General features: G+C 38.9%; 1 protein-coding gene across 2 annotated transcripts; it reads left to right on the top strand.

Moving 5' to 3' along the window:
- Positions 1-5,551: 5,551 nt before the first annotated feature.
- On the top strand, positions 5,552-9,783 carry ARL4A (ARF like GTPase 4A). 2 transcript variants are annotated; one of them, XM_071215142.1, is made up of 2 exons: positions 5,552-5,678; positions 6,520-9,783. In XM_071215142.1, the coding sequence occupies exon 2, from the start codon at positions 6,606-6,608 to the stop codon at positions 7,206-7,208; it is 603 nt and encodes a 200-aa protein (XP_071071243.1). In that variant the 5' UTR covers positions 5,552-5,678; positions 6,520-6,605; the 3' UTR covers positions 7,209-9,783. The 2 variants fall into 2 exon arrangements, with proteins under 2 accessions (XP_071071243.1, XP_004447155.1); XM_004447098.5 differs by lacking the exon at positions 5,552-5,678 and adding an exon at positions 5,993-6,093.
- The last annotated feature ends 1,507 nt before the right edge of the window (positions 9,784-11,290 follow it).

Below are 11,290 nucleotides of genomic sequence, written 5' to 3'. Positions count from 1 at the left end.
ATTCATAGGTTTACTTGATTAAGTAACTATGTAAACCTCTTGTGCCAATAGGGCTTTTACACCCTTTGGTGGGTGGAGGCTCACAGATAAAAGGCATGGCAAAGGACAAAGTTAAGGGTTCTTAATGTTGGAGTTTTAATGTTGGAGTTTGATGCTGTAGCTGGAGCCCTGGAAAGAGAGGAACCCTGAACCTGGAAAGATGCAAACCCTGGGAAAAGAGGAACCCTAAGCCCAGAGGGAAGACCTGGGAAGAGAGAAACCCCGGAAGCCTGAACCCTGGCAGATGTCAGCAGCCATCTTGCTCCAACAAGTGGAAATTGTTAGAGGTTTGCAATGATTAGCAGGTCATAAGGCTGTGGCTCCATTCTGATCGATTGAGCAAGCTGCCTATATGTGGAAGACAGTGTGTCTTCCCCCAAAAATGAGCCATATCACCATGGGAATTGAACAGTCAAGGACCCTCATCCCTTCCAGGCCATCAAATCTTCCTGCATTCCAAGAAAACCCTACCTCCTAGCCCACCATCCCTAAGCCACACACAAAGAGAATTCATTTTACAGCCCTTTATTGACCCAAGGTTGTACTCTGGACCCTAACCCCCTCCCCATGAACTAACATTTCCTCCCTTTTTGATGTACTATATAAATTCACATCAGCACCTTCCACAAGTGGGCTGAAGTCTCTCTTCAGACTCCCACCATGCCGGTGGGGGGGGCTGTAGTCTGTTCTTCAGATCCCCTCCATTGGGAGAGCTTCTTAATAAATTTTCTGCCGGTGGTCATATCAGTCTCTGTGTCCCAGGGAGCACTGTTTTTCTCCAGCAGAAATAGACTTTGGTAATGGAAGTAATTTATGCTTTATGACCTGGTATCTGTAAGCTCCTACCCCAAATAAATAAACTTTATAAAAACCAACAAATTGCTGGTATTTTGCATCAGCACCCCTTTTGCTGATTAATGCGTATGTCTTGTGCCTTGGAGCTGGAAAGAGCTAGGACTTGAAGCTATTCATAAAAGAAGCTTGTGAGGAGCGTTTTGGACCTATGGACCCTGTGAATAGCCTATTTTGGATTAATTCTAAGGGAACATTTGGACTCTACTTCCCTTCTGACATTCCTGTGCTTTCTAAAGTTCTGTCAAAAAATTGTTCCTTGGCTTTTACCCTGTAGTGGGTGTACCTGAATATGGACTCCCTAGAGGCTAGTGGATAAAGGAGAGTCACTGGAGCCAGACCTAGGGGACAAATTCCAGCTTCACTGTTTATTAGCTGAAAAATCAGTTAGTAGGCAAATTAACTAGTTTGGGTGAGACACCACGAAAACCTGAGTAAGCAGTAGAAATGAGAATGGAAAGAAAGAAATGCGTTAGGAAACTTTTGGAAATACAATAAATAGGGATTGGTGGCTAATCATAGGATATAGGAGAATTGAGATTTTCACTTTGGACTATTGAATGAATTACCATCAACCAAAACAGGGACTAAAAGAGGAGGGCCAATTTTCAGCAGAGCTGAGAATGAAATGATAATTATATTTTGAACATGTTGGGTGTTTGGTGTAAGAGTCCCAGAGGGGAAATGGGATCTAGCTCAATAAAACTTTCTAACTATAAGGTTATGAAGCATGAATAAATTACCAAGAGTATGAATAGTATTAAGATGTTTCTTCAGAAATATGAAATGTATTCAATTTTCTTCTATTATTTGAAACTCAGGAAAATATCTTACCTAGCATATATAGTTTTCCCATGGGAAAGTAGAATCTCCTCTTTTTGGATGTGTTTGGACATTTTATAAATTTTTGTGCCTCCATGTTTTACATACAGTTGTTTCTATGTGCAATTCTATTTCCTTGTCTCTTGTCTGGTCTCTTAACATCCAGATCGAAAATGGTCATATCTTTCTTTTAAGCTATCCCCACTGTTAGATAAAGTTTGTGCAAGCAGCAAGCATAAGACTTGATGATAACTTCTATTTTTCTACTAAGAAGTCATACTGAGTATCATGATCATTAGTGCTTATCTATCAGCTCTACTGGACCAGAGATAATGCCTTCTGTTTGCTTAAACTTCTGAACTAGGAAGAGTCCACCAAAGCAAATGAAGGGAGGTATCCTTGAAGAGGAAGCAGCACACAAAAATGAGTGACAGAGTTCTGGAAGGATGTTAATTTTAATATGTTCGTTGCTTAGTTATATAAGAAAAATAAGATTATGGAAAAGAGAAGCATGCTATAGGCTTGTTCTAATAGCATCAGATTTAATCTGGATCCTGCTATTTAGTAAATTATTCAGCTGTAGTTATTTAAAGGAGAAAGCTTACCCATTTTTTAATGGTAAAATTTCCTCAAAATTATCTAATCACTAATTACCTCAGATTTCTGTTGAAAATAAAGATCCCCAGCTTCTCCCCTGATGCTTCAGATTTGGGAGGTCTGGAATGGTGGACAAAGAATCTGTATTTTTACAAGCACTGCCAGGTGATTCTCATTATTAGTAAGTTCAGAAAACCATAACTAAAGGCAGAGGTTCACAGAGTGACTGAGTACTTCATTTATTTATTTATTTATTTATTTTATGGCTCCTCAGGCCAAAAGAAACTCCCGGAGTCCCATCAAATAGATTCAAGAAAACATAATAGTTGTAGTTGTTAACATGGCCCAACAGATGTCACTGTGTTCCCCTCAAAAAGTTAAAATAGCCCATAGAACCTTCAACTATTTTATGGCCATACTGATATGAAATAATTAGAACAAGAAAACTCATGGAATCAGAATCTAGAATATAAGTTACCAGGGGCAAGACTGGGGTAGGGAATGGGGAGTTAATGCTTAAATTCTACAAAGTTTCGGTAATGGATGGTGGTGATGGTAGCACAGCATTGTGACTACAATTGACAGCACTGAATTATATATGTAAATGTAGTTAAAAGTGGAAATTTTAAGTTTTATATTACTCGAATAAAAATTTTTTAAAAAACATGGGACTGTACAACACAGTGAACCCTATATAAATGATATACTATAGTTAATAGTACAATTATAAAAAATGTTCTTTCATGAATTATAATAAATGCACCATACTAACGCAAAGTGTGGTATATGGGAACTCTAATTTATGCATGAACCTACAATTTCTCTAATAAAAAAATTAAATGTATCCAGTAGAACCCCCTATGAGTTCCCTGAGGCAACCCACGGCACATTAGCACACAGTTTGAGAACTACAGCCTAAAGGGATCAAAGATATTCCTGGCAGGACAACTAAATAAAATATCTGAATGGGCCATCCATAGGAGGATTGTGCACCAAAACAGACAGTATATTCCACAAATTTCATCACTTTTTATATTATTTGCTGTAGTTTTCATATGGTTGTTGTTGCTACAGATCAGGAGCATTCAAACATTTTCCTGTAAAAAGCCAGAGTATTTTAGGTTTTGTAGGCCCGAAATAGTCTCTGTTGCATATTCTTTTCTAATTTGTTCTTTCACAGCCCTTTAAACATGTAAAACCATTCCTAGCTCCCTGATTTGAGGAGGTGGCCCACAAACTATAGTTTGCAGACCCTTATTCTAGGTAAAATCCTAAGGTGTAACATTAAAGTGCAATTTAGTGAAGGTGATTTTGCAAGATTAGGGGTTTTCTATCTTTTATGCTCCAGGAAGGATGATGGAAAAATGCACCTTTGCATTGAATATGAGAAGGACCTACATGATTTCAAAGTTATTGTAAACAGAAGACTGTTTGCCATGGGATTTTCATGTTCTAAATTCTTGATTTAAGGAGAATTTGCAAGTGTTTCCAGTTTGATAAAGAAGCCCTGTTAGATATCCAAGAAAGAGCTATTAATTATTGCACCAAGCCCTTTATCATTTATTTGTTAATTACTGTAAATGGCTAATGAGATTCCACAATTTCAACTAAGGCAAGCCTTAGTCTATTCTAGATTCAATAAATAAATTGATAAAGTATAGCATTTAAGACATCTTTTATTTCCAAAATTAGTCTTGCTATTTAGAAATTGTGCATTGTGTTTAGTTAGTCCTCAGGTTTCATATTAGCGATTAAAAAAAAATCTGCTGACAAGTCATTATGTTCCTATGCTTGTCATAAAGCAGATGGATATTACTGATAATAATGGTCCTGAGGAAAACAGGGAATTTCTTGGGGAAATTTAAATCCATATTTTAAAAGAAAACATTAAAAATAATTTCTAAGGTGCACCACGTGGATTTTTCCAAGTAACAATCTCTTACCACCTCCACCCAAAATATGTTTGTTCACTTAATTTTTCCTTTAAGAGCCCCTGTTCCGCGTTATCACAAGCATCCTGTAATTATCGCTGGTCACATTTTGTAATTAATTTTATTCAAGTGACAATTCGGTTACTTTTTCTCTCAGGAGACTCCAGTATTCACAAGTGCACACTGTTTTCCTTACCATTTTACCCTCAAATCAATAGAATTGTGCCTACTGCCTATTAAGTATTCAATAAATATTTGCGAATAAAAAGATCAAGGACACAAGAACACACTGTTTTCCTCACCATTTTACCCTCAAATACATAGAATTGTGTCTACTGCCTACTAAGTATTCAATAAATATTTGCAAACGAACAGATCAAGGACACAATTGCACATTATTCACATTTAGAGTCAGAATCATTCAATGTTAAGCATTATGCATTTAATGACTAATAGATTTATATTCTAGTACCAGGACCACCATCCATTTTCTTTGGATCATTAAAACTGCCATTTAATCTTGCAGAGTGTAATTCCTCATCTGTAAAACTAGGATCATATGGGAGAGAAAACGTTCATTTGCTTTGCTAAAGGAAGGTGCATTAGAGACGCCCGTCCCGCCCAGGTAGCTCAAAGTAGCTATTGAAGCACGTCCACGTCACCCCGTTATATAAGAGGCCCGCCCGCCCGCTGTTCGCTGGACTCCTTGACCCTGCGTCACGCAATCACCACCCCGGGGACACCCCACCGTGCCACTGGCACAGGCAGTGCAGGGCGGGGCCTACCCGACGCCAGCCAAGGGCTTGGGTAAACGCTAGCTACGGGAACGCCTCCCAGGCTGAGGCCGGAAGCCCCACCCGACCTGGCTAGCAGCCGGGTGCTGAGCCGCGCCGGTTCGAACGTGCCCTTGTTTGGGCGTTGCTAGGAGACCCAGCTCCCGCGCTAGCCCCGCGGCCTGGCGCGGGAAATGGGCGGGGCCGCGACAGGCTGGAAGAGCAGCCGGGAGAACACCGTTAGGGCAGGCTGGGGCGCGGCGCCAGCCCGGTACCCTTGGAAGCGGCTTCCCGTCGCTTAGCCACCGCCTCGGCCTCGTTGGTGCCCGCGGAAAGGTATCAGCAAGACTGTCAAGCGGCTGGGAGCGACGTCTGGTCTAGACCCGGGAAGGACCGTTAGTCCGGTGAGCCGCAAAGGGGCGGGCAGCTGTGGTGCCACGCCCTGCCGAGGGAGACAAGCCGGCAGGAAAAGGTGAAGAGATTCCGCAGCGGGAAGGGTGGATTTGCCCTGGCGGTTGCCGCAAGCCCAACCATTAACGCTTGAGGGGCCGATATGGTCGCAGCGAGCACCCTCCGGCCAGCTGGCAAAGGGTTAACGCGCCGGCGGTGACCGCGGTCCCCGGATGTGAGAGCGTTGGCTCTGCGCCCGCCGGCCGCGCTGCAGGTGAGCTCTGGCTGGAGGGCCTGGCGGGCTGGTGGCGACTTGAGCTTCCGACGCTCTCACTTTCCTGCAGGGGCCGCTCGGCTCCCTCTGTGGGCGCCTAGTTTTCTAACTTGAGGGCAACAGGTAGTGCCTGCGGACCGCGGGAGAGCCTGGCTCTGCAGTACCCAGAACTGCCGTTATACTCACCAATTAGGGCGCGGGGGCGGGAGTTGTTGGACGCCTTGGTGCGAGTGGCCAATGGGATTAGGGCTCATGGGTGGGCCGTGAGGAGTGGGCCTGGTCTGATTCCGAGGTTTCTAGTGCAACTTGCCAGATCTGCGTGGAGAGCTAAGCTGGACGGGCAGGGCTTGCTTTCCAGCCGCGTAGGAGCTCCTGCCAATGTTTTCTCCTTCGGATACAGACTCCAGTCGGGGAGGTGAGAGTATTGTTAGTTTTTGGTGGGTGGGAGAAATAGTGATCTTGGGTTTGCTGTGAGCCCGTGGAATTAGATCTCCAAGTTAGGATAATATGTTGTGAATTTTTGCCAAAAGGGGCACTTCTGTGGTTTGCAGTGACTTGGACCAGATACTGGTTATTGGGTTGTCTCCGGAATGAGGTCTTTGAGGTTTGAGGACCCAGGGGATTAGATAAAAGTACAATTACTGCAACTTAACGAATTTCAGTTACAACGATTATTCTGTCGTTTGTCCTGGATTGCTTACGTTTGATATCTCGTCTAATTTGTTTACCAAAGCTGGTTTTCCCCGTGTTGCTTATTTTAACAAAAATAGAGGAAAAGTAATTGTAACGTTGTTTCATAAGAATAACTGATTTGCCCTTCTTTCCCCCACACCTCCAACAGTCTTGTAGCTGGATCACCTAGGACGAAAAATTCAAAATCATTAAGAAGAAAGTATTACAATTTGGTGCACTTACTTGCAGCTGGAAATGGGGAATGGACTGTCAGACCAGACTTCAATCCTGTCCAGCCTGCCTTCATTTCAGTCCTTCCACATCGTTATTCTGGGTTTGGACTGTGCTGGAAAGACAACTGTATTATACAGGCTTCAGTTCAACGAATTTGTAAATACTGTACCTACCAAAGGATTTAACACTGAGAAAATTAAGGTGACCCTGGGAAACTCTAAAACAGTCACTTTTCACTTCTGGGATGTAGGTGGTCAAGAGAAATTAAGGCCGCTGTGGAAGTCATATACCAGATGCACAGATGGCATTGTGTTTGTTGTGGACTCTGTTGATGTCGAAAGGATGGAAGAAGCCAAAACTGAACTTCATAAAATAACTAGGATATCAGAAAATCAAGGAGTCCCTGTACTCATAGTTGCTAACAAACAAGACTTGAGGAACTCACTGTCTCTCTCAGAAATTGAGAAATTGTTAGCAATGGGTGAACTGAGCTCATCAACTCCCTGGCATTTGCAGCCTACCTGTGCAATCATAGGAGATGGACTAAAGGAAGGACTTGAGAAACTACATGATATGATAATTAAAAGAAGAAAAATGTTGCGACAACAAAAAAAGAAAAGATGAAGAGGGATACCTTTTATATCTGTATGGAGTAGGTTTTGTCTGGTTGGATTTTGACAAATGGAAATGTCTACACCTGGTTTACCTGCCTGCCCTCCTGGATGCTGTTAAAAAATTTAGTTTTGTTAAAAAATCAGATGCCCAATTCTGTTGCCTTTTGGAAGATGAGTAAATGCAGGGCTTCTTAAGTGGTTTCTTCTCCACTCCTAACCCCCAAGTCTTTTGGTACTACCTTTTTCGGAAGCCAAGCAAGGATAGTAAAATGACCAGAAAACAGTTGTGGAAATTTGACCTGAAGTTAGTGAAATAAAACTTTGAAGAGTGTCTACCCAGTGTTGTGCTTATATCTTTTTGTGGGGAGCCTTTGCAGAGTAACTAAGGCTTTGTATTTTGAAAATGCTAATGAATGGAAATGCTAAGGTATATTAATATATATACAATATACAGTGTTGACCCTACCAGTACTTTTTGGATAAAAAGGACAAGGAGGAAGTGTTTGGTTTTTTAAGTTTTGGCCAAATAATTTTTGACAGTTTCTGAAATCAAATAATTTAATGTTATATCTTAATTCTAGACAATGTTTAATTAAGTTGGTCTAAGCTTAATAAAAATAGGGTATTTGGGTTATATTTAAGTGCATGGATTAGTTTTCCTGACAAAGCATGTTTTGGTGTGTAGTCTTTTACTTTTTAGAAATAACTATACATCTTTCTACACGGTCAGGTTTAGGACACCTTTTGTGGGGGGTTTAGGAATGTTGTAGAAATAGTTTGCTGTCAGAAGCACTTTCACTTGAAGAACCTACAGTTATTTGACTCTTTCATGTAGTAAATTCTGGCATGTAGACTAATCATAAATGTATATGCTTGGGTACATGTATGGATTTAGGAAGAAACCAATTGATGAATTCCATCAAAAGTGAATGTATTTGCAATACATGGTCTCTAAATATTCCAGTTATAAAATATCTGTTCTCTTAGTATTTGCTGGCTGAACACAGATGTGGTTTTTCATATCATATTTTTGTAGTATTTGGGGAGGAGCAAAAGCTTTATAAACAACACCTGATGCACTGTGGAGTGAAAATGTAAAAGATGTCCTGTATTGCTCTGAGCTTTAATTTTTTGTTTACAAATGGAACAGTGTTCATGAGCAGTCCTCATATAGAGAAGGAAGAAATGGTACAGTGCTGCAGATAAGAATTTTGATTTTAGAAAATGAAGGGAAAAGTGTTATGAAAATCAGTTAGTGCTGTTTACATTGGAATAAAACACCTCTAAATTAAAATGTAAAAATACCTTCACCAAATGTTTATCTGCAGGCAAAGACTGACTTCCAATCATCGTATATTAGCAAATCAACACGATTTCTATGTGTAAAGCCAATAGCTGTTCTGAAGATAACCAAAAGAAATGCACTTTGGTAGCAGGATTTTGTTTGGATTTAGGTTTTTTTGTTTTGTTTTGTTTTGTTTTGTTTTGTTTTACGTGGCACAACTGAGTTTTTGGAACCTTGATTCTTGTTACACACAAAATGAGTTAGCTTCCTGTGGAGCTTTCATATGTTAAATGTACCTGCACTAGTGACAGTCACTTAGAATGTTTATATTTATATAGAAATGTGGATAACCTAACTATCAATAAACTCTACTTGAGGCAATAGTAGAACAGTGTTTGATTTTGACTTTAAATGTATTTCCACTTTTGCTTAAGCTTTTAATTAGTTGTGTAAAAACAGTTTTGACAGTTGGGTTATGTAAGTCCTATAGCAGTTGGTTCATTGGTTCATGTGCTCAGGTGTGACAGGCACCAAAGGCTATTTTCTGGGAGGAGGAACTTTTTTTTTTTTTAACCTTTAACTTATACTGATACCTGAAATCATGATCTATACCTCAAACATCATTAGATCCATGATGGGTTAATAAAATTTGCTGAAAAGAAACCTATGAATCAATTTGGACTTTCATTCTGCTTGTACTTTCTATATGCTTGTTTTGTAAAATAGTGCTATTTTAATTATCTCTTGAAAATTTAAGGGTGTTAATTTAACCCTCATTTTTTAGCCTAAGAAAAATTGAATTTGATAGTTTGTCGCCAACCAACTAGCCTAGATAATTTATCCCACAGGAAAGTCTCAAAATAAATCCTAAAGAGTTTGGATATGCCTTTACATGTAGTTTCTTTTATTTTTTTAAATTTTTTTCCTAAGTATAGTTCTAAAATAGTTTTTCATATATGAAGTTGTCTTAATACTGTATATAAATCAAGGAATTCTAAATTCAAGTTACTTTAAAAGAACGAGGTTAAATTTTAAAAATTTTAGGTGTTTTAAGAGACTTAAGAAAATTTAAAAGTCCAGAGTTCTAAAATGCACTATATACATTTGGGGGAAAAAAAGTTGTATAAGTAGCCAGCATAAGTTCACGAAGAATCATGGAAAATTGAACTTAAATTCTTGTTGGAAGCCAAAAAGTGAAATTTCAGTATAAATATATGTATATAGAGAGAGATTATTAATCTTGATGAATGATAGTTTATGAACACAGGGAAAAATAAAGAATGTTTTTATTTGTACAAGGCATTTGACAGTGGGAAGAGTGTTTTCATTAATTATTTACGTTGACCTCAAAGGAGGTCTTGGTAGTGTTTCAAGGTTCTATTCAATACAACATTTTCATCAATAATACAAACAAAATATCTTCACCAGTGGTAATAAAGGCACAAAACATATTTCTTAAAGTTTAGATAAATGTCAAACCAAGCCTTTTAGCTAATACAACCTGGAGTCTTGAGTATACCATCACACAAAGTTCGAATTTTAGGTCCAAATCAATTCAATTTAGCAGAACATTGAATGTACACTTAGTTTCAAAGATTCAGCTAAGTGGAGTGAGGACAACCTGATGTAGCACCCAAATTTAGTTGCAAATCTTATGGAAATGACTGGTATGTTTAAATTTATTATGAACCAATAGTATGCCAAACTAATAATGAAGTTAAAATACAGAGATCAGAGAGAATAGTCTCAAACCAAGGCTGGGGTACATATCAAATGTTGGAATACTTTTATAGAAGGCTAGTTTAGGAGGTTGTCAAGTGCACTGGCTAAAGACAGCATGAGCTTTGCAGTCATCAGGGTTCAAATCCTGATTCTCCCCTTATTATTATAAATGTAATCGTTTGGCAAGTTACTTGAAACTTCTCATGGTGTAATACCCTCCTGGTAAAATTGGCTGTTGTCACAGAATTTTAAGAGGACTGAATAAAATAATGTGTATAAGCAATTTAGCACAGCACCAGGCATATGGTAAGAACTCAGTAAATGGCAACTATTACAGTTAACATGTATGAATCAATGTGTTGAGAGGCAGTGTGGTATAGTAATTAATGGCCATACAAGTCCAGGTTTGAATCTTGAATCCATCACTTAATAGTTGCATCTTCAGCAATTTAACTATTCTTAGCCTTAGTGTCTTCATTTGTAAACTGAGGAGTGTACCTACCATTTGGGTTTAATTGATTAAAAGGATTAAATGAAACAATGTGTGATAACTAGAATATCTGACACACAGTAAGCAATGAATGGATAAGTGTTATTAAAAGCCAGAGTATTTTCTGACAAATGTATTTAAAGAAAACACTTACTTTGGAGGGGAACATGGCAGAAAAAGTTTGTGATTTGTGTTTCTTTGTACTTAAGAAGAATGGCACAAAATGGCATCATGTTGCCAGTCACGTGTGACTGTCGAGCACTTGAAATGTTGCTAGTGTGTCGGAGGAATTTCATTTTTAATTTTATTTAATTTTAATTACATTTTATTTAAATAACCACAATTGACTTGACATTGGGCTGAACAGGATAGGTTAGATATATTAATAGGAGTTGCAAAATGTTGACATTATATATGCTAGCCTTCATTTATTATTTGGTATACTTCTATAAACAGAAAACAAGATTTGTTTATTCTGAGGTTAGCATCTTATAGGAAAAGCAAGATACATGCTTGTTTCTTCTGTTGTTGTTTATTTTATTTATTTATTTTCAAGAAAGTACCTGGGATTGAACCCAGGACCTCATACACGGGA

The sequence above is a fragment of the Dasypus novemcinctus genome, chromosome 5 (assembly GCF_030445035.2).
Source record: "Dasypus novemcinctus isolate mDasNov1 chromosome 5, mDasNov1.1.hap2, whole genome shotgun sequence".
Lineage (NCBI taxonomy): Eukaryota > Metazoa > Chordata > Mammalia > Cingulata > Dasypodidae > Dasypus > Dasypus novemcinctus.
The sequence above is the reverse complement of the archived record's forward strand: the minus strand, read 5'-3'. Positions and strand labels throughout refer to the sequence as shown.

Bases quoted from the DNA above. Each gene is read 5' to 3' on its own strand.
- ARL4A (XM_071215142.1), top strand. From the start codon at position 6,606: ATGGGGAATGGACTGTCAGACCAGACTTCAATCCTGTCCAGCCTGCCT.